The following is a 24000-nucleotide window of genomic DNA, read 5'->3' on the forward strand; positions in this document are numbered from 1 at the left end:
CTAAAGCGAGGGGGATAAAGAGAAACAGAGGCATGGGAGGCACTACAAAGGGAACAGAGATGTGTAATGAAAGAATAATGAAGAGAACAGATTAGAAGAGGAGGAGGGGAGAACTTTAATTCCAAAGTCAGGGAACGGGTAACGCATAGCCTCGGGGAATGATAGCAAAGTATAGGCAGGGAGAAAAAAGAAAGTGGGTGAGATAGAAAGTGAAGGTAAGCTGTAATCTTGCAGGAATTCTGATGTCTGGCCCCGGCGTTGCGGGGAAGAATGAATGAAAGATGTGCCGAAGCTCCATCCGTCACATCCCCCCATGATTCTTTGATCTATCCCTTTGTTTCCCTCTCTTCGTCTTTCTATACGCACCCTCCATCTCTGTCCACTCTAATCTTTCCCTATATCTTTATTACCTCCCCTGCAGGCTCTCACTCAGTCTCCCTCTCCTGCCTCTTGGCCGAGCTACTGACGATCACACAGCTGTTTTCCAGGCATTGATACATAGCGGAGCATGAGTCAGGAGTGCAGGATTTGTGCAGTGATGAAGCCATTCTCTGGGAAATCGACGCTTACTGTGTGTCATGTCGACGGCTTACGTTTGCTGCCAATTGGCTCCGATGATCGATAGAAGCCACTAAAATGAACAAAATCATTACGATTCATCCGAAAATCACTATTTGTTTTCTATCCCGTTGCTTTTACCTGCCCTAGTTGTGATCGATTGGACCACTCACTGGGCAAAACAACAATCATTGGTACAAAGCTTTGAGCTCTCCCGGAAGGGTCTATTTTTTTTTTGTGTTGGTTGTAACAGGATTAAATGAGCTGCTGCTCTTTGTTTTTGTCCCCTGACGACTCTCACTGGGACCAGATCTTTTTTTTTAATGTGTGCTTGTGTCTACCGCATTGCACAATACCACCCACTCACAGTAAATCTGTGGGAGGGAATTCTGTCATGCTCACTATAGACAGGGCCATGCTGCAGGAAATGGTGCCGAACAATACGGGAGTGTCATACCCGCCTCTGTGCCTATGGAGAGGGTCACTGCATCATAAAGGTTATCTGCGTGGTCAACTGGCAGCATAGTTTACAAGAACTGGGTCATATTGAACAGGAAACAACTAATTTATTCACGTAATTGCTCATGGTTTTAAAGGGTGAAATCCCAGCCAAGAGAATGTATATACACAATATTCTCATAGTATGTACAGTTCAGGTTTCATTTGTGGATTTGAGCTAGTCTTTTCTTAAACTGGCATGGAGAGGGAAGCGGATTGTAGTGTTAATGTAATCTACAGTCAAATCTGAGATCTGCTCCAGACAATGAATAATGAAACCACTCCTAACAGGAAAGCAATGATTAACCTGGGATATGGGGACGTTTTCTTTGATTAACCGCTGTAAACCCAGCATTCCAATAAAACTCATGTAGCCTAATATCTCAAACACAAAGTGTCTGATCCCCCTCAAGTCACTCACTAATTCATTGTCATAGAGCTGTCCCCAAGCCTCAAACAATATCATTTTCCGCACAGCACAAATAATGTGTTTTATAATTGTATTTGTTCTATTCAAATTTGTTTTGTAGTATTTGTACTTTGAGGCCCAAGAGAACAGCTTTAATCCATTGAAAACGTTGTTTTCTTGCTTTTCTTCAAAGACTAGCCAAGTGTCTGGTATGTTTTATACTTACAAATTACTTTTTAATACCATCGGTGTCAAAACTGTTTGCCATCCATTTTTTTATACATGAAAATAGATTTGTCATAAAAATGCTCAGGCCATAAAAGGAACATTTTTTGGGGGCATTTTACTATTCTGCAATCTACAGGATAAATTAAAAGCTGATATTTCTGAACGAAAAATACGTTTAACATCAGCCTCGTATCACTCTTGCAGAAACCCACAACGTCACTGCTTAGCGCTGTGAAACGATGGGTTATGTTTAGGTAAGAGAGATTCTTGGTTAAAGTTAGAAAAAAGATAATGGATGTGTGTTACAATAATGACGTAAAACAATGTAACGCTACAACCGTAACAACGTAACTATTAATAAATAACAACCTCCCTTTGCAGACCTCCTTACGTAACGTTACGTAAAAAGTGTTGAGACAACTTTTACTTTTTGTTTTACACTGGACACAAATACAAGTCTCTGGGTGAAAGTCCTCTGTGTGTTCGACCCAATCACAACCCTCTCTTAATGGACCGTTCTCGCTTGTTATACAAGGAAGGTTTTCAACGACGACGGTTGATATACTACATCACTTGCTCTGACCGAACGCAAACAAATGCTGACATTCAAATTATCCATGGTTTGCAGAAACAAAGTCTCAATACCAACATGTTTCTTGGGGACTGGGTTGAACAGGAAATTACAAAAAAAAAAAAGTTGAAAATAGGGTTACTTTGAGTGACTTATTGTCTGTTCTGCAGTTGCTCAGACGCTATATCACACTATCAACGGACTGCATTGTGTCTCCTGGCATAAATAGTGATGCTGTGATTGCCAGCCTAACTAAACACAGTAAACTACAAATGCTGTCAAAAATATCATCAGACAAGCGCAATTTAAAATCAATTCCCGGGAAGATTTTTCCTTTAAAAAGGCATTCAAAGAAGACTACCGGGTTTCTGCAACAACCATCATTAAGAGGTTTTTAATTGTACGCATCCGTTATGTAAATGGCTAATTTTAATCTTTACCTTTTTAATTCCATGCCATGTTGGGTGTAGAAACTAAACCAGATCTTATTACTTAATTCATGATGCAGTGTTCTCAGTATATTCTGCCAGTTACAATCTGCTGTGAAATTACAAATGGAAGCTTATCTACTTAAAAAATGACATACTGTAACAAGTAAATAGGACGAGTTTAATGAGTTTCAAGACCATATGAATATGACTTTCCTACGAAACTGTAAAAGATTCGATTTTCATGTTGTTCGTCTTAGCTTACTCTTTTAAGCTCTTGAACCGCAGTTGGCTTTTCTTCAGACGTCTTTCTTTAATGCATGTAAATGTAGCTTTCAGAGGAAAATTAATTAAGAATCAGCTTTTTGCCTTCAAAGTCTCCAACGGCTCTGCACTGCACTTTCTGTTGCTTACCAACACACACACACACACACACACTCACACACTCACACACACACACTCACACACAGTCCTCCATGCCCGCTGGGCTATGTGGACTTTATCGGGCCTACACCAACTCAACGTTGGCGTCGTCTCTGCACTCAAACCCACAGGCTTTGAATACGAATACATAAATCATTTTATAGAATATTAATCGTCTTTCAACCACTGAATGAATTGCAGGCAATTGCATTTTCCCCGTGTCTGCCCCGGGGGTAACAACAGGAATATGAAAGTGTTACCACCTCTGTCAAACTTAAATGGTGCAGTTATGTGTTAGCACATTCTTATTTGAATGTTTACGCTATCGGGGTGTTTTTTCTTCTTCTGATGCGACCCAAAGCAATGTTATCATCTAACCTAAGCCTGCCATGTACATTCTCAAATATGCACACGTATGCTTATGTCACTTCTGAGCAGTCAAACATGTTGAACAAATTAAACCTAATAAAAACACAATGGAGTTTCTACCCATAATGAGATATTTAGCATCAGAGAATACCTGCTCTGACAGAAATTGATTGTGAATCCCATTAAAGTATAATAACTATAATAGAAGTTAACAGAAATGATTTAAAAGAAAATCAGATCCCTATATGTTGTCTTTTTTTAAAATATAGATGCAATTCGTAATCAGCGAAAGGAGATGCTTAATTAAGGCAGCTAGACACAGATACATTTATATTTTTTTTCTACGATTTTGTAGCTTGTAAGTCAGTGGAATTAATAAATTAATAAACCTGAACCAGTCGTGGTCAGCAGCTCATTGTCTCGGTGTCTGACTGTATTTGTCTCTATGAGTCAAAATGACTGCTTGATCCGTTTTTCCACCTGTGTGTGTACGTCTGCTTTAACCAAAGTGATGGGGACCCATCTGTGTGTGTCCAATGGTGCCTGAACCATTAACATCTCTACTGACGTGCCCCCCCCCCCCCCCCCCACCCACGTCAGGAGCCTAGGGCAGGCCGTCCCCCTGAGACGCACAGTACCAGACGGTCGCTCGGTCTCTCTCACACACACACACACACACACACACACACACACACACACACACACACACACACACACACACACACACACACACACACACACACACACACACACACACACACACACACACACACACACACACACACACACACACACACACACACACACGATTGGTCTACAGACCAACATAATTAATCCGTAACCATCTTTCATTCTTTTCTTCGCCCTCTCTGTGAAACTCAAACATCTTGTCCCTCACTCATCTCCTGCCGTCCAACTGATCTTCTCCCCTCATCCATCTCTCCTCACGTCAACTCCCCTCCCTCCCCCTCCCCTGTCTCTTTCCCTTTGAAACTACCTCTCTTACCCATAATGGTGGGGTAATTATGGCATTAAAGGCCCGGCGATGTGCAGTGGGGGGCTGAGGAACCGCGACACACGCACCAAGTGTTGCCATCGAGATACAGACTTCTGTGACTCCACAGGAGGGCATTAAGAGGACGAGTGGGGGGGGAGGGAAGAGGAAAGGGAAAATTAAGAATGGAGGGGGCAAAAAAAATTGAAGCGACCGGGAAGGAAGACAGCAGAAGGTGGCTGTCAGAGGTGTGGAGAGTCAATTAGTGTAAAAGGAGGACGAAGACGAGGAGAGGAGAGGAGGGGAGGGGAGGGTTGCTCAGAAGTTTTATGGTTGGAGGGAGAATGTAAGACGGAAGGGATACGGAGAGTACAGCCAGGATCAAAAGATTGAGAGAAGGGAAAGAGAGGGAGACACTGGTGTGTTTCAGTGCAGTGAATCGACCCGTAGGCAAGAGATGGAGAGAGTTAAAGAGGAAGCCAAACGGGCGAGAAAAGAAGGTTTCTGTCAATAAAAGCAAAAAAAAAAAAAAAAAAAAAAAACACTTGCAAACCGGTGGAACCTCTCTGACCAGCCGGGCAGTTTGTCTTGCTCGGCCTGCTGGGTCGGGAAGACCGCTTGGCATAACGAGATTTAATGCAGCTCTGTTGTGGGCTACTCTGCCTGCAAGGCTGTTTATCACACCGCTGTGGCAGAGCGAGAGGAGCCAGGCACGTGGGGAGGAGAACTTTTAATTCCATTAATTTCTAGCTGGTTCATCCACACAAACAGGGTCTTTTTTTATAATTTGTGAAGGAGTGGACTATCAATCACATTAAAGATTAAAATAGCCTGATTGTGGTCAACATATTTTGTCACACTTCATTGCGTCCTTATGAGTGAATTACTTCTGCTGCCCAGCTTGCCCGTTCAAATCAATATCAGCTTTTGTAATCAATTGGCAGCAGATGGTTTTTTCCCCCCATAAATGGGATTCGACTGAAACTTGAGTGGACGGCTACGCAGCACTTGAGCAAGGGGTGCATTAGGGGCCCCGTCCCGCAACAATAACATCAATTAGTGTGCATGTTCGAGAGTGTGTTTGTATCTGCGCCCATTCTAATGGACGCTGCCCACGCGGATCACGTGACTGAGACAAAATCCAAAACAATCCTCCATATTCAGAGATCAGCAGTCCGATATGACTCAGCTTCTGCCGCTAAACAGAACTCTGATGTCATCAGCGAGGGCCTCGATGAGCTTGTGGCCATTTGTCATCACTGTCAGGATATGAGCGAGGCTGACGAAGCATTTGACCGCTGGCAGAAATGAACAGAGATCCTCTCTGATCAGAATGTGTCATAAGGCACACGAGCAGGAAGGGTATGAAACTGAATCTTTTCTCTTTGGATTATTGACGTTATTGCTCACGAGTCAATGTGAGTCAGCTTTGTGTAATTCTGTACAGAATTGATTATTCAAAAGTAATCGTGGGGGAGGTTAGAGCTTCTAAGCGCTTTGAATTACAAAGAACACAGGGCTCAAAATGTCCTCCATGTTTTTCACAACATTTTCGATACTTTTCATCTACGTTTAATTATTGCAATCAGATTTTCAATTCACACAAAGGGCACATTGTTATATTTCTTCGCCACGAAAAAAAAAATTGAATCATTAAGTGGTCAAAATCATGACATCATCTACATGTTTTCAAAAAAATACTGTGATGACAATGTGTGGTATTTGAATCTCAAAATAACTGTAGATAAATTCTGAGTCTACACTGCTATATTTCTTCTGACACAATCCAAACCGCTCTTTCATCTGACACACAGCCAGCTTTTGACTTTTGTTGCAGCAGCACAGTTCTGCTTTACACTACTTTGCTTTGCCGTGACCTGTCGTTTGATTGATGGACTGCGTTTTGTCTTGTTTTTGTACTTTTTTTTTTTCAGGCTGTCGTGACCCTCTAAGGGGATTCATCTCTCCCTGTGCACTTCTGTAAGGTTGAATGACAATGAAGTTGAATTGAACGATTTCCCTCCGTCAGCAACTGGTGCTCTGCTTCAATACATAATCTTTATTTTCTCCTACCTCCGCTGCCCCCCCCCTCTCTTCCTCTTCCTCCTCCGCCTCTCCTGCCCATCTCTTGTCTGAATGAACATTCTGGAAAAAGTCACCTCTCGCTCATCTGCATGCAGAGCGCCTTGGTTCCAGCTGTGAACAGAGGATTGAAATGGAAATGGGAGTGGGAGAAAGAGCAGATTACACTCCTCAAACGGCGTGCACTGCCTCCTGGCTGGCCCACCAGCTGAGTAGAAGGAGAGAGAAAAAGGAACGTGGGTGGGTGGGTGTATGATGGTGGCTAAGAGGGAAAATGTAGGAAGCAGAGTGAGGCAGCAACAAAGTCAGGAGAGAGGGAGAGAGGAAATGTGGAGAGAAAAGAAGAAGAGAGACGCCAAAAATCATTTTGGGCAAAAGTAGAGGATAGAGAAGACAGACGAAGTGGAATAATCTACTCTGGAAGGGATTCAAAATGGTGTAAAACTAAATCAAGACCGTCTCAAAGGCACCTAGTGTTCTTTCTCAGACACAAAGGTGCCCAACAACACACACACACACACACACACACACACACACACACACACACACACACACACACACACACACACACACACACACACACACACACACACACACACACACACACACACACACACACACACACACACACACACACACACACACACACAAGCTCTAATGGACCAGACAAGATTCATGTGAATAAACTCAGGCTGACCTTTGAGAGGGCCAGACCTTGAACTTCAGTAGGTTTCGTAAAGGCAGACAGACAGCGGCTGAAAGAGATGAACAGTGTAACGCTGTACACTGGTGTTGAAAAAGCACAGATATATATGCCTGACTTCTGAATTCAAGGTTTGTCTGAATGATATTGGAACTTCCAGCACACTTGGGACTTTGAACTCTGAGAAAACAACCAGAGAAGTAAAAAAACCAGCTGAAAGGTATTATGATGGGAAAATGAGAAATATATTGTTTTTTTTAAATAAAGTTCTCTTTACATAATAATCAAAATATTGAAATGAACTTCAGTATTACGCACACTTTTCCAAATGTCAGGGGGGTTCGCCAGTTTGGTACATTGCTATTCATGAGATTCCTGTCCTGGTGCCACAGCAGAGTGGTGGGTTTTGACCTCAGCTGGAACAGCCAGATGGGGAAAAAGACGAGAGAGAGAGAGAGAGAGAGAGAGAGAGATGGAGAGAGGGGGGGGGGGGGGAGAATAAACTGTGTAATGGAAAATGAAAAATGAAATAATGAGAAGAGAAAATGAGACGGGAGAGAAACCAGGAGAACAATTTCTCTATCAGGACCCAGAGAGGCATGACCCCGTGATTTGCTGCCTGCCTGTATTCAGCAGGCCCAGAGGCTAGTGCATAATGTTATCCTAATGTTGTACCAAACCTCAGGACCCCGGTCGTCAAATTAAATGCCCTCTCAGAAGATGGGTCCCTGTGGTGTCCCTGGGATTTCCATGGAGGAACAGCGTGATTGCTTTGACTCGTTGTCGGCGGGTCAAATGCTGCGTTTGGTCTCCAGCTTTCCCTCCAACCCCCGAAGTCATGAATCCAACAGGTCCCATAGGGCGCCTAATCACGGCTCACAAAACCAGCATCATTTGCAAAATACCGTCTCTGGTCTCATTATGTGAAAATGAAAAATGTTTATTTTTTTGCCAAATGTGCAAATCTGCTGCATTAGCACTTTTTTTTGTTGTTGTTGAAAAATCCACTTATTCGTGGAAAAAGAAGATTCTCAGGAAAGGTTTTGCCGAAGAACTGTGGATAAAGAGAAGAGGAAGATTTGAAAGCAGCTCAGAAGTTAATACGATTTCTGCTAACAACCTCACCTCTCAGCCGCACCGCTCACACACACACACACACACACACACACACTTACACAGGCAGTGTCTAAGTTTTTCTCTGCCTCAAAAAACACACACATAAATGAGTGTGCTAGGAACACAGTAGCCCATTGACAACAGCGAAGGATTGGCTAGTTTATCTCTTCAGGGAGGGGAAGATACCAAAACAAAAAGCCCATTGACAGACTGAAGGTTTCCTGAGTCCAAGGTCATGTATCTATTAAATAATAGTGTGCGTCAAACGAGTGGCAAAGAAAAGAAAAATAGAAAAATACAGAGACATGTGAGCCAGTGAGGGGATAAGAAAATCAGTGAAGTGAAAGGAAGATGATAAGAATGAAATGGCAAGTAGGAGTATGAATATAGAAGTAGTAAAGTAGGGTAGGAATGTGGAAATGGAAAATGAGCAGACACAGGAGAAGTAGACATCCAGACGGTGTGGTTGTTGAGAGAAAAATAAGGGTATGGTTGTCCCTAGGGAGGGGAGAGGACCTTGGATGGAGACGTGGAGGTCACAGTGTATAAGAGACAAGCCTGAAAATGAGTTCCCTGACCTCTGCACCCACAGACACACACTCGCCCACTCACATGTGTACACATACAAACAGCACACCTGGGTCTGGTGTCATGAATGAAAGTCCAGCAAATAGCAAATGCACAGTATCTACAGCCAATCTCGTAGTATGCGGTGGCACGCTGCCGAGTCCCTACGGCTTCATCTCGTTACTCCCCAAAATTCAATTAAGAAACAGGTTAGAAAGTCACGAGAGAGTCACACTGAAGCTATTCTCACACACACACACACAGGCACCATGCATGTAATGAGGGACTGTAGGTGTTATATATAGATTTAGATGGAATGTGGGAATATCGGTGAGAAAAAAAAAAGCCCAAGAGTCTAAGAGACGAGCGCAGTAAGAGAGCTCAAAGGTTAGTTTAAATTGAAGAGGAGAAACAAGCAAATGGTAAAGTGGTTACTAGAATATCACAGTTTAAACACAGACTTTCTGCTGTATTTTACCGCCTGTACTTGTTCTTGCAGCTCAAACATGGTTTTCATGTGCAGTGACAGAATATTTTGAGTGCACTTTGTGTTTCACCTCCATATAAAGTGATTTATTTAATACCGCTAAACTGTTGGCAATGGTGAAGCTCAAGGTAAAAAAGAATACTTAATCACTAGTCCCAATTCATTACATTACAGTCATTTAGCAGACGCTTTTATGCTTTTAACATAGGTATTTTTCACAGTACAAACAAAGAATTATCAGCAAAATGAAAAAACAAATCCACTCCATTCGTGGAAGAAGATTCTCAGGAAATGTTTTGTCGAGGAACTGTGGGTGAATAAAATATGAAGCTTTTAAAAGCAGCTCTGCAGTTAATAAAGTATCAGAAGTAAACATGCTCATCGGAAGCTCTATGTGTCATTATTTACTTTTACTGAAATATCGCTGTGTGTGAAGCATTTTAAGCTGTAGCTGGTCTAAACAAAGACTCTTTATCAACTGTTAGGCTGTAAAATATTAACAGTGCATTATATTTAATAAAATGATCATATATTTTCCATTTTTTTTATCTTAATCTGCAAATAAACTCCAGCTGACATCATTGTAGTGCGGTATAAAGTCAAACATTTGTCTCTCAAGTACAAGCGTCTCAACATTTGAATTGAGTACAGTACTGCAGTACATGTACTGGCTTTTATCAAAACCTGTCTGATCGTGTTTCCTGTCCTTGCTGGATGTCACTATAGCCATGTTCCATGAGTACAATGCTTTCAGAACTGTCCAAAACTACAAAAACCAGAGCTAATAATCACATCTTCATATGATTAACTTCAAAGAAAGATGTCCCTGTTAGTTATTAAATGTGAGCTGATCCATTCTGAATGAACAATTCCCAAAATATCCCTTCTGTGACACCCATTTTACTGATTACACTGGCCAATCAACTCTGTTTACGCTCGCTTTCCATGTACTGCCGTTAATGCATTCATGATTTATCCCCATTCTTTGATTATATCCAGAGAAAACAACTTCATCTTCATTGGATTCTGTGTGAGATACGACTTTAAGAGGTGCAGGGATTCGTAGAAAGCATAGAAACCTCTTTAGTCGAGGCAAAGCACGACACGAAGGCGATGCCAGAGGCTCAGAGGATTTAGCCCTGATAACGAATGGTAAGGCTGGGGGGAAGGGCAAGAGGGCAGTAATGGTAGTAAGGGATAAAGCGTGAAGGGGAAGAGGGGAAGGAAGATAGCAGGAAGAGGGGGAACTGAGGCAAACAATAGCAAGACTGAAGGAGCAAATCCATTAGAGCGATGAAGTGAGAGTGAGAGGGGTTGTTTAGATTGGAGGAGAGAGAGTCATGGAGGGGAAACAAGATGAGAGAATGAGAAGTCAGAGAAAGTTTTCTTGTTTTACTGATAATCAAGTCTCAAAAAAACGTGGGTATGTTGAATGAAACAAGGTTGAATGAACTACCATACTATTAAATATACCAGAAAAAAACCATCTTTGATATGTCCCAAAATAATAGTACCGTATTTTCCGCACTATAAGGCGCACTTAAAAGCCTTTAATTTTCTCAAAAAACGACAGTGCGCCTTATAATCCGGAGCGCCTTATATATGGATTAATTCTGGTTGTGCTTACTGACCTCGAAGCGGTTTTGTGTGGTACACGGCGCTCTGTCAACATGTTTTAGTAGACTTAGTAAACTACAAAGCCGCACCGCAGCAGCATCACGGCCACCGTAGTCAGGAGCGTCGCGGAGTAATACATACTGTGCTTCACCATAATATTACAGTGTATAAGGACCCAACATGGCTCCTGTCAAGAGACACGCTTACGACGCGGACTTCAAACTCAAGGCTGTCAGTCACGCAGTAGAACATGGGGATAGAGCAGCTGCAGGAGAATTCAACGTTAATGAATCAATGGTAGGAAGTGGAGGAAGTTTGACTGACTGACTGTTTTGTTTCGCTTAATGCGCCTTATAGTCCGGTGCGCCTTATATATGAAAAAAGATCGAAAATAGACCATTCATTGACAGTGCGCCTTATAATCCAGTGCGCCCTATAGTGCGGAAAATACGGTAAGTCAAATGCAGTATGCCAAAATTACCAGGTTGTTCTACAGCAGTGGTTCTCAACCTTTTTTCAGTGATGTACCCCCCTGTGAAATAGTTTTTCAGCCAAGTACCCCCTAACCAGCGCAAAGCATTTTTGGTTGAAAAAAAAGATGTAATCCTAAGCGCTTTGCCATCAGTGTCTGATTTATTAAACTGTCAACACTGACGATTGCATTGTTGCATTGAATTCAGTTTATGAACTTACACTTATATTTCATTGAATATTTATTAAATAACTATTTTTAAAGGATTTTTGAATGGATGCTAATTTTAAATATATTTTTTAACAATCTCACGTACCCCCCCGGAGTGCCTTCACGTACCCCCATTTGAGAACCACTGTTCTACAGCATCAAGTCGCACTTTGTGATATGCAAGTCAGCATGCTTTTTAGGTTATTCTGACCCACAATCCTTTGCACAGAGGAAGAAACCTCACATCAGCTGTACCGCTAAGAGAGCACAGACTCATTAATAGAAGGCCCCTGGATGTAAAGGCAAGAGAAGGTCAAAGTTCAAAGCATAATCTTATGACCAAGTAGTTATGTCGCGATTGTACGCACGCTGCATGCAACAGTGCGTACTTTGTGAGGGCGGCTGCAGAACGTACTGAAGGAAGAAAGAAAGTATGGAATCTGCAGCGGGAACCCTTAAAGTCTACAGTCATGCACATCACTTCTGTCAGTCTGTGCTTCAACACACTGACATGCTTGCAATGCATGTTGATGTGTAGCATGTATAATGCTGATCATGTTGGTTTAGCATGTTAGCATGTAAAGTTGCAAAAAAAATGTGCTCATTGCCACCATAACGCAAAGTATAGATTGTGTCTTGAATTTTGCAGTTATGAATTCATAAACCTAAACTCTAAAAGTGACCAGATGGTGGCATTAGGTGAAAAATTCAGGGGGTCAAAGTCATTATAATGAATCCCCTGGGGACTATGAATCTGTGTACCATATTTCACAGCGATCCAATCTTCAAGATATTTCAGCAAAGAATTTACAAGGTCAACCTAATGGTGACCCGAGAGGAAAAGGTCAACAAAGGTCACCAAAGCCAGCAGGACACATGGACAATTCATAAAGTAGATGTTGAGATTTTTGACAAGATAAATTCAAAACTTTGACATGTTTGTGGCTTTTTGCGAGAAAAAAAAAATGAAGATCACCAAAGTTGTTGCTTTGCACTGTGGGAATAAAACAATTTGTTTGTGCTTCAACTGTAATTTTTGGTTACGAACTACATTAGTAAGCACTAATGTTTAAGGGATTTTAAACACTCAGAGAGGTCTAGTGTCTCGTCCACACCAACTCACCAAGTCTTAGTCTGGTGTTTCAGATTACTGTGGAAGTAAATCAATTAAATGACTTATCACTGCTACAACTTTGACATTTTCACACCATGTACGAACCATTTTTGCACATTGCTGTAGACATTGCTTGTTTTTTTGTTGTAAATAGAGCAATAGCTGATCATTTTGGATTTAATAACTCAATGTAAATGTATGTATTTCAGTCGATTCTACGATCTTGTAACACCAACCTATCGCAAGTTAAATATATCCTACAATATATCTCATTTTCTCCAGCCTGAAGTGAACAGTTTTCCAGACAAGTGCTCGTGTTTACAGTAAATCCAACATGACATGAAAGGCCACGGAGTTCAAGGTTAGTTCATCTAATCATTGTAGACGGAGCATGCTGAGGAGGATCCGAGTGAGCTGAGGCTGCTCTGTTGGGTGGAGTTCATACATGGCCTCAACAGTTTCGGACACTCTCTTCTTTGGTATTTTCTTTGGAGATTTCTCCTCCCTCCTCCTCAGATAGACAGGGCCGGACTGCGATGAAGCACAGAACTACAAACACAAACACAAACACACACTTCCTGGTATCTGAGTCTGTCACTGTGTCAACTATCTCCACAGCCATTCGGTGTCTCGCTGTCTCCCTCCGTCACCCCTTTGTTCTGGGCTGAAGAAAGCGCCGGGCCGCGGCATCAAAGTGTGAATGACTTGAAAGCTCTGATCTGAATGCGCGTGCACACGAGCACAGCCACATCATAGAAGTAATATGGCCTACACACACACACACACACACACACACACACACACACAGATGACACACTGTGCAATTCAGTGAGTTGGGCTGGCTTTGTAGACCGCATCTGTTCTGTGCCCCGTCATCCTCCCTTTGCACCCCACCCTCTGTGACAGGTGGAGGGGATTCAGATCCACAAGCTACACACACACACACACACACACACACACACACACACACACAGAGACCCAAAAGTCACTGACACATGGTTGGTGTTTCGCCTACACACACACCTGCTGAGGGGCCGGGCTTCAGCGCCCTGTGGTGCCAGGCAGGCTGAGCGGCACATCGCATGTTTACACCACCTGCTCTCGGGCCAAACAGAGGAGGAGGGATTAGCGCTGACAGCACACAGAAGAGCAGCAACACACACATACAGTGGACAGATGTATATGAAACCATTAAACCATCCAGGAAGTCAACAAGGTCAAAGAGATTCATTCGTGCAGACACACACACAAAAACAAACCCATCCATCAATCAGCTTTTAAAACCCAACCCACTGGGACAGACGAGTGTGTAAACCAGGCTTTTTTTTTTGTTTTTTTTTTTTGCGGAGGAGTTTTCTCACTTGCAGACTCGTTGTGCAGAGGACAGCAGCTCGGCTCTCTGCTACAACAACACCACTGACCTTCTGGCCTCCGACTAATTTCTATAAACAAATTCTTGCAGACTAGAGCTGACCCTTCGGCCCCAAACAGCATCAACACACCAGGCGAGGCCTCTAACCCGCAGCACCTCTGTTGGTTTAACCGCTGGCTTGTACAATAAGACAAAATGAAGGCTGAAGTTGTGCTACAGGACTAGAAATAAATCCCAGAGCTCACTGTGATCTGTACAAAAAAAATGATCGTGACAGAAAACTGAAGGATACGGAGGTTGTGAATGTATTTAAAAAAACTAAACGCAAACAAAGGATCGTGGTTTTGGTAAGAAAGAAATGTCGTTTTTGAGAAAAGCATTGTGTTGTGTGAGAGGAAGGGCTGATATTATCGGGGCTAAGAAGGAGAGTTTTCTGTGGGCTCAGTGCCAACTTTCCCCAGAAAAAAAAAAAAAAACCCCAGTTAATGCAATATGCCAGAGACTGGGAATGCTGGGAAACTTTCTGAGGTGTCTTGTCTTCTGGGGGAAAACATGCCAGAGGGCATTTAGCTGTGGGTTGTGTGTGTGTGTGTGTGTGTGTGTGTGTGTGTGTGTGTGTGTGTGTGTGTGTGTGTGTGTGTGTGTAGAAAGCTCTCCTGATAGTGGTTCTATTTTAGAGAGACTTGTGCAGCAGAGACATTTCTTAGTTATCTGCTGTTTCCAGCCCCGAGGAGGTGAGAGGCAGGTCCGCATCCACTCTCAGTGTGATCAAGCTGAGCTGCCAAAGCATCGGGAGCGTGAGTAGGTGTAGCCACCTACACACACACACACACACACACAGCACACACACACACACACACACACACACACACACACACCACTTGGATGTGTATTTGTTAACGTGGTAATTGTTCCGCAGCATTAATTGCCCACAGTGCAGCCTGCTGATAATTACGCTGCACACAATGACAAATCGGTGCAAAAACAAGTTGACTGACGGGAGCTGAAATCCTATTAATACAAAAATATGGCTGCATGAAGCACACACAGGCGATGCGCGCACACACACACACACACACACACACATGCAGTCGAAACAGAGCGAACAAACACGGCAGACCTCCTCTGATGGATTCCACACATTTCTCTCAAACGCTCAAGGACATGTTTATACTTCCCTCTCTTCCAAATTAAAGGGGAGAAGAAAAAGAGGGATCATCAAGAGGAGAAAAAGGGAGGGAGGGAGGGAGGGATGGGCCAGGAGAAGAGGGAGAGACTATGGGCTCAGGTGTTCAGGAACAGCTGGTTTTATCGAATGGAGAAAAAAAGAAAAAAAGAAGGGTGGACAGAGATAGAGATGAGTGAGAGAGGGGGGGGTTTATAAAAAGACTAGATTAATATTTCCTGATAGACGTGCAGAATAATTGCAGATGTTATGGTGATTGACATATAAATCAATAAAAACTTGAGACAGCCGTGTGCTCTCCACGCTGCGTTGTGTGTACAGTGCACACAGACCGGCAAACACAGCAGGCTCATTGTCCAGGGATCTGCAACACACGATATGTAGCAACACAGGACACACACACACACACACACACACACACACACACACACACACACACACACACACACACACACACACACACACACACACACACACACACACACACACACTTTGTACAACAGCCCAGCTCCTTGGTAAACAGTGCCTTCTGGTTATTGTTTTTCAAATCTCAACATGTATTGAGTCGACACATAAACGCAATCTGTATTTCAGCAAAGGGGACACATACATTAACACTGTTCTTTCTCTCTCCCCCCCCCCTTCTTATTTGGTTGCGCTTGTAGTTTTGTTGCCCCAAGGCTAGCTGAGAAACAGAAAAAAAGAAAAGAAAAAAGAAGCCCGGCACATGAAGCTCCACTTGAAAATGATAGGAAACAGATTGGATGTTTTAGTCATTGGGCCCAACGCATTACATATCTCTGTGGAAAGCTCCCAAAGCTGCTACAATAAACACAAGTTGAAGAGTTGTATCAGGCGCATAATGAAGCTAAAAAAATAAATTGTGTAAACAGCAGATAGTAGAAATTCAAGTCAGCCTCCTTAGTATTAAAACAAGTCTTATCTTTAATAACTGACTTTTACATTTCCTTAGAAAAAAGCTGGTGCGTTAGATAAAGAAGTGCTGCTACTTTAAGTACATGAGCGGGCACCTCAGAGGCCATCGGCCCCAAAGTGCATATATAGTCATGATAGATATTCTATAGGCTTTGGCACCCTCTGCAGGATTTCAGAAGCACCGCCAAATTAAATGAGTCAAAAGCTCTCACTGATTGAACTTTGGGCAACAGAACATAAAAGTGCATCCACTCAGAAAGGCTCAAGACATTTTATTAACTCGACCAAACTGGAATTTAAGATTTAACATTTAAGAAAATATTTTAGATTAAACTATGGACTCACTTTCACTATTTAAGCTTCTTTAATGAGACAAATTAATGTTTCTTAAGTAGCAGTAAAGACTTAGTTAATGAGTAACACATCACCCACACAGACTAAGTTACTTTCTTGTGACCCTATTTTTTTAATATCACAATTATCTTGGCAGTGATGGTGAAAATGGTGGGGGGGTTTTTTAATCCCATTATTGTCAAGTTGATTAAAGAACCTGTTGTTGGGCGTTTCTGTCTCTAGGTGGCACTGTGGCCCTGAATTAAGCTGCCAAATTATGACATCATTCCTTAGCTATTGCGCTGTCAACTCTGTTGCTTAAGGGTATTTAATCATCTGCCTTTATTAACTCTTTTCCTTGGTTGTCACGGTATCACAGAGCAATCTTAGACCACATCTGATACATGAACACAGTTGCAGGACAAAAGCTTAATATGGAAGCTGTGGGTATTGTGGTGGAGGGTCTGGCCACTGATGAGGCTTTGCTGCGACTGAAAAGGCTTCCTGGGAGCTGTGGAAACCGCTTAATGAAACTGCACCCTGCAGTGAGCTTTTTGCTGCGGAGAGGATATGAAACTGCAACCAGTGGTCATTTGCTGGCTTTTCAACTAATAACATTAGTTGGCATTGTTTTTGTGGCTAATAAACGGTCTATTTAAACCACTTGGACAGCCCCCAGCTAAGGATAATTTGATGCAGTAGCTTGCTTTTACTCCATCTAGCTCAATTTCAAGTGTTCGTACTTTAGCGGAAAATAGGTCAACCAACTCGGCCTTCTACATTTTCCCTCCCTTGCAAGTAAAATTGGCTTAACTCGAACAACGGCGTGAAATATGAGGCCATAGAGCCAATCAAGCAATTTTTTGGTCAGACAAGGTGAAGAGAATACTTCAAATATACAGAGCAGACCGTTAATGGCGTGAGGTTCATCTTCATTGTTCACATGTGTTAAAAACAAAGAGCACACAGTGTTTGACTTTCTCCAAAAAGATTTATTGAACAATTTTCTTGTTTGCAGCTGCGACCTGTGGAAAAACAAAAACATCATGAGAAATATTCAGGAAAATTAAGTCCAAGAGCAGACGAGGTGTTGCAGCGCCTTTGAAAGCTGTTTTGTCTTCAATACAAAATCCAATTACTGGAATTTTAATTTTATTTTCTATTTAATGCCATAGATAGTGAAAACTATTTAAACTAGTTTCAAATCGCGATCAAATGAAACTTCCCATCTGCTTAATATTCCTTTTTACCTAGAAATTTCTTACCCCAATATTGAGTTTTAACAGGAATGGTGCAACTTAAGGAAGTAAGATGCTATCGAAATGCAATTTCATGGGGACTTGAGTTTGGAGGATTGACTGTTTTCTGTTTTTGTTGCTGCCAAGAATTCTTCTACAATTACATGCAGAAACCTCGCTTTCAAGAGAAAAAACCATCAGTTTCTTAAAAAAGCCATTAGAAATTAATCACACAGAAGGGGGATTCTTAAGGAGGTAGCGGAGCCACATCAACATGCTTTGGCCCAGTTTGTGTAGCAGGTAGGCGGGGCTGGGCCCAGGTCTGCTCATCTGCATACTGCTCATTAGCATGGGTAAACAAGGAGAAAACTGGTGCCATACGGCGAACTTGCCAAGCATGAAATTCCCTGCACATGTTCACCCCCTTTACCCTTGGATTATCACAACACTGCTGCCTCTCTGCTGAGTTTTGACAAGACCCAACTGCGATTTGTTTTTAAGTGAAGGCGAACAAACAACGCCAGAAGCGTGCCACACAAGACACATAACTCTTGGCTGGCAGAGGAAAATTTGCCCAAGGACAAGTGGTTTAAAAAAAAAAAAAAGCCTTGCATGCCGAAGTGACACTGGGGCTGTGTACTCCCATAACAGACAAGGTGTCGCATCAAAGCAAAGGGATGGCATTTCTGTGATCACACACGCTTAGGGCGCAGCCCGGAGTGAGTCTTAGCGTCACATGAAATGCCAGTGTGACACACAGTCACTAAAAAACAACCTTTGCATGGCCAGAATCACGCTGCGATGATATTCTTTCAACAGCTCAGGAGCTTGATACTGGAGCATTTAAATTCTAGCAGTAGTTTAGACCAGGCAGTAGCATACATACTAAAACTCCACAGCACAATAGTTACTATTTTAAAGCAGTGGCAAGTCAACTCTCCTTTGTGTTTTTCATTATTGAGACAGTAGGAAACAAGTATAGACAGGACTAGGCAGAGATGAGAAGGGTCTGGTGGCATTTAATTCTCAGCCACCAGAGGAAAATTGTCTTTTCCATTTCTACAGACCTCAGCAGCATTTAGGAAATGCTCTTACTGCAACTGTCATGATGGCACATTAAGGCCACAATCAGACAACACATAACTGGCTTTTAAGAACCGGGTTGTTCTCTTAAATGGAGTTACTTTGGCACGATTTGATATTTGTTTTCTTTTGGTAAACCGTAGGTTGAACTGAAAGCAAAGTAGTGGCACGGTGAAGGTGTAACAGGACAGGATATCAGTTATGTGTTACAACTAAACACAATACAGTTTGCGTGTCAGGATTTAAAGCAAGCTACAGGTTCAGTGTATTACCAAACATATCAGAGCAGATATCGCTCATTAGTATTCATACAGATCAGTAAATGGATTGTCTCGTTTCAGACGCACAAACTCTGAATGACATTGTCCTTGGGTAATAAACAGCTTTTAAAATTTGTCTTTGACAACCAGATTCTACACTTCCCATTGTTTTCGGTCACCCAGTGTTTCAGTCATGCTTAGTTTGTCAGGCATTTTGACATCACAGGAAATGTTAGACATACTACTGTATGTATAAATTCACATAATAGTAAGAGACACCTTCATATGTTTTGGGTACACTATAACAAATGTAATTGCATTTAATTTAGTCATTTTATATGTACTTTGATCAGTACACTGCATCTACTGATCGGCACATGGTTCTCTCAGTTAAAGTCTATCCATGACATGCATACTAACCAAATTATTAAAAAACTAAAATAGGAAAAGTTTTGCCTCCATGTATGATTTGACACAAACTTTATCAAAAACCTAAGTACCAACATAATAAAGTCACTTTTTTTAAAGTTCAGCATAATTAGTGAAGTGGAGTTAGTTTCTCACCTGGCCAGCAATTCTATCCAGGTCTCTGGTTCCCTGGGCGGTAAGTCTGCGACCACTGAGAGGAATAGAGAACCACAAAAAAAAATTTAGAAACAGGAAAATGAGGGAACATAATCGAATACTTCGAGCTACATAACTCGGGCAAAAGTCAATGCAAAAATGCTTACATCTTCAATAACTACTGAACGCCACATTGACCACAGTATTAAAGTCAGGAAAAGCCACATATCAATAAAGCAGCCATACACGTTTGCAAAAATTGCTCATTATCAACCTTGAAACAAGAGCAATTCTAAATGGAATCTCATTTTCCTGCCCACTTTAACTGAATAAAAACCAAGCCAATCAATCCTGATAGTGAGATTAAATTTTACTGCAGACTCTCAGAAAATTCAAGCTTATGAATTTAGAGAAGTAACAGTCACCAACATTACATTAATGGGCCCGTTTAACATAATGGTTCTGCAAAAATGAAAATGGTGGTATTGCCAGAATGAGTGACTGCATGTTTAGAGTAGGGTGTCAACTACTCCATGCCCACATAAGCCCAAATAACCCACCTCATAATGCATGTGCCAACTAATATACACCAAAATTATAAATACTAATCAACAACTATTGTGATAATCTGTTGTTTATGACGCTAAATCAAAGGAGAATATTGATTCTTGCATTTTAAAAATGAAACCTATCCTTTTGTTTAAAAACGTTCTTTTACAACAAATAAATTATATGCATGATTACAGGTTTAATTAAAAACTAACAGACAGAAATACCTTTCGTCTGTTTTGTCTTTGACTGAGACTTTGCTAGTCTGTGTCGTACATCATAACGTAGCCCAATTTATCAAATATGAAATTAACTGCCAACCATCTTTATAATAGTTTTAAATGTAATCATTGTTGCAGCCATAATCAGAAACATTTTATTCGGCAGCATGTTGCACATAGAAGGAATTTGGCTTGGTAATAGATACAAGACTCAGATTAAAACAAAACATCTTCAAGGAAATGTTGAACACAACGGTGTGTCTGAAACACTTCATTGACACTTAAACTACTTGCAACAAATTAATAATTAAAATGACACGTTTTTAATGTAAGATCCTATTTAGTGGATACAGTCAATAGAGACACTCACCCATTGGGATCCTTCTCAATCATCTTGAGCAGCTCGAGGGCCTGCAGCACCTTGCGAGCCACGTTCTTGGATCCTACACTGTAATGGGCAGGGCACACACCGTTCCTCTGACGACTTCCATAGATCTTGGTCATGGACCCAACACCAGCACCTCCACGGAGGTACAGATGGCGGACTGTGGATGCTGTGGGAGCAGAGGGGATGGAGTTATTATGAAAGGCCGTCAGTACCTGTTGCTCCGAGTGTTCCTTCTCAACGTGGTAAGACAGTTATTTGGGTAAATGGGCTTGCAGCAACGGTGAGATATCAGGACAGGAATAAGAAGTGCAGTTTCATATTTCATGAGCAAGGCATTGGAGGATAAAGAAACACTGAACAACTTGGACATCAACAAGCAGTGAGAGTCTTAACCGTTTAGAAAAAAGGTATCAAAATCACAGGCATAAAATGATCTTCCCTTGAAAATCTTTTGCTTTTCAAGCAACATCTAAAAACGTCTGAATTGAAAAAATATTTTTGAATAAAAGCCCTAGTACTGTCATCTGCAGTTAGGACGTGTCATATCTCAATAGCAGAAATAAAAAACTGCAATTAAAACCCCAAAAACCACTTGCACGACTAGACATATCCAGGGATGAGTGTGGTGTACGAGTGAACCGTTAAATCGTGGTATTTTGTTTGGATAGGCTTTCCGTCATTCCAGAGATTGAAAGGGATTGAAAAGGCCACCATTCAATTGGGTATTGTTCTGGCATTTTTTGAGCAAAATAAGCCCACGCGGCATTAAGACAGCCACCACCAGCATGTGAAATCTACAAACTTCTTAACATCCATTTAGTGATATAAAATGAATGGTAATTCAGGGGGAAGCATCAGCTTCAATCACCAGCATGTGAAATGCACTGCTCTGCTGAATAAAAACTTGATACTAACTTGGGATATTTCCAAAGAAAACTTTGCCTTTCTAGCATCAATGAAACTAAAGGGGCAGTGGGATCAATAAGCAAATATTTAGACTTACCAGCTCTGATGTAGAACCAGTTCTCATCACTTGGGGCCAGCTCCTTGTGCTTACCCAGCTTGACGAGGTCCACCCAGTCAGGCACCTTCAGCTTTCCTGACCTGGAGAAAGGAGTGAAGTGTCAGCATGTAATAAACAACAAAAGGACGGGCTGTGGAGGAGCTCTCAACATACACAGCACAGTCAGAACAGAGAGCAGACAGTCAAGTGAACCAGGTCAAGTGACTATCAACTGTTACCAAAGTATAACGCCATATATAAGCAAGTATAAAGCCAATCATTTATCAAAACACATTTAACTATCTTGAACATTATGTAAACACGAGGAAGAGTGGCATTTAAACTGCTCTTTCCACAGTCTTATTCACAACTTTAACACAAGCACAGCTGCCTAGCTCAGCTATTAGCAAATTGTTACAAACAAGCTATTTTGTTGAGCTGCCTCTTAATGCAGGCTATTTTATAGACAGATTTGTTGCCTATGAGATATTGAGTTTATATGACAGTACGGAGCTGTGGTTAACATTACTGTTGTTCTAGATACACTATTCAGCCACGTTATAGTCAAAGTATTCAATTCCAATTCTCTTAAGACAACCAGGCTGAAATAGGAAATGTATATCCAATATCGAAACTTCTATATTAGTTTATTTATCACTAATTATATCACAGTCACAAAATTGAACTCTTATGGTGGATTTTCAGGCTTAAATATACAACTAAACTTCACATGTTGGTGAAACCAAGTCCACAGAAAATTACATATATAAAATGTTGCCTCAATGACAATAATAAGTGTGTAGAAAACACTATACTCACTTCTTCAGGAAGGCCGACAGGGCACGGACAAATTCCTGCTGGTTGACGTCTTTCACCGTGACACCCGGCATCTGAAGAAGATGGGAGACACGTTTTCAGTGACATTAAAACAGTACTGACACAATGAAATACACTGCGTGGATTACTCATGAGTGACGTTACAACTATTCTCTTGTTTTAAGGGATGCTGCTCACTGTGTGGAGGGGATAACGTGTTCTGAGTCAATGGGACATGCGAGTGGCTTAAGGATAGTTTCTTCTGGGTGAAATGTGTGGACACGACTGACCCACTCTCATTAACTACTGACGTGATTATTAGAATGGGAACGCCAATTAAACACCACGAGCATCAAGCATGTACAGCCTACACGTGTGTGGCGGATCTTAGTAGCACGCGACGCCTGTAGTAGCGTCCCTTGCTGCAGGGATGTAAAGCGCTAATTAGCAAGCTAACTTAAACGGAGCTAAGCCCTATTTCGTCGTTAATACTTGCAATTAATAAACACTTAACTGTGCTCACAATAACGTTTCCATGTCTATGTATCCATTTTAGCAATGTGCACATTCACTTTACATTTCGGCAAAAAAATACAAAGCTAAATCGGGGGGAGGAGGAAGCTAGCCCGCTAGCTAGCAGGCCTCAACGCGGTAGCATGGGGGCAGCCATTACAAACAGAGCTACAGCATAACCGGACGATTCAGTTAAAATTGTTGTAAAAACAGATAAATATGTCCAACAACCTCGCGTAAAGCTAAGCCAATGTGTTAATCTGTACCTTATATACTATATGACCACGTTTCTGGGGAAATGCTTTATATTTTAAAGCAATTTAATGGCATATAACCGAGGAGGAATTCTAGCGCTTTACCTTGCTTGTGGACAGCGAAGGGAAGAGGATGGAACGGGGTTTCCGACTGATGTTAAAACGGGCAAATCTCGTTTTGTTACGCGAGAGTTGGAGCGTTGTTTTTCGCATCGCTGCCGCTCATCGCATTTCTTGTCGAGGTTATAAATAAGACGGCAAAAATACGAGAGGCACAGCACAGACCAAATATGACAATCTCCCACATTTAGTGAAATACAGCTTTTATTGTGTTATTACCGTGAATAGTTACATCTAGATTTTTACATATGCATTTAGAAAATCAGAGTGAAATATGTTCATTTTGAGACAAGTATGAGGATATATTTAAACTGAGGG

The 24000-nt window shown here is 41.7% G+C and overlaps 1 protein-coding gene across 1 annotated transcript; it reads right to left on the reverse strand.

Moving 5' to 3' along the window:
• Positions 1 to 17644: 17644 nt before the first annotated feature.
• On the reverse strand, positions 17645 to 23703 carry rps19 (ribosomal protein S19). The gene is made up of 6 exons (XM_054621475.1): positions 23668 to 23703; positions 22799 to 22869; positions 21980 to 22080; positions 20959 to 21142; positions 19819 to 19873; positions 17645 to 17698 (listed from the first exon to the last, which is right to left on the reverse strand). Exons 2-6 carry the CDS (start codon positions 22867 to 22869, stop codon positions 17666 to 17668), a joined length of 444 nt encoding a protein of 147 aa, XP_054477450.1. The 5' UTR covers positions 23668 to 23703; the 3' UTR covers positions 17645 to 17665.
• Positions 23704 to 24000: the final 297 nt, after the last annotated feature.

The sequence above is a fragment of the Anoplopoma fimbria genome, chromosome 20 (assembly GCF_027596085.1).
Source record: "Anoplopoma fimbria isolate UVic2021 breed Golden Eagle Sablefish chromosome 20, Afim_UVic_2022, whole genome shotgun sequence".
NCBI lineage: Eukaryota > Metazoa > Chordata > Actinopteri > Perciformes > Anoplopomatidae > Anoplopoma > Anoplopoma fimbria.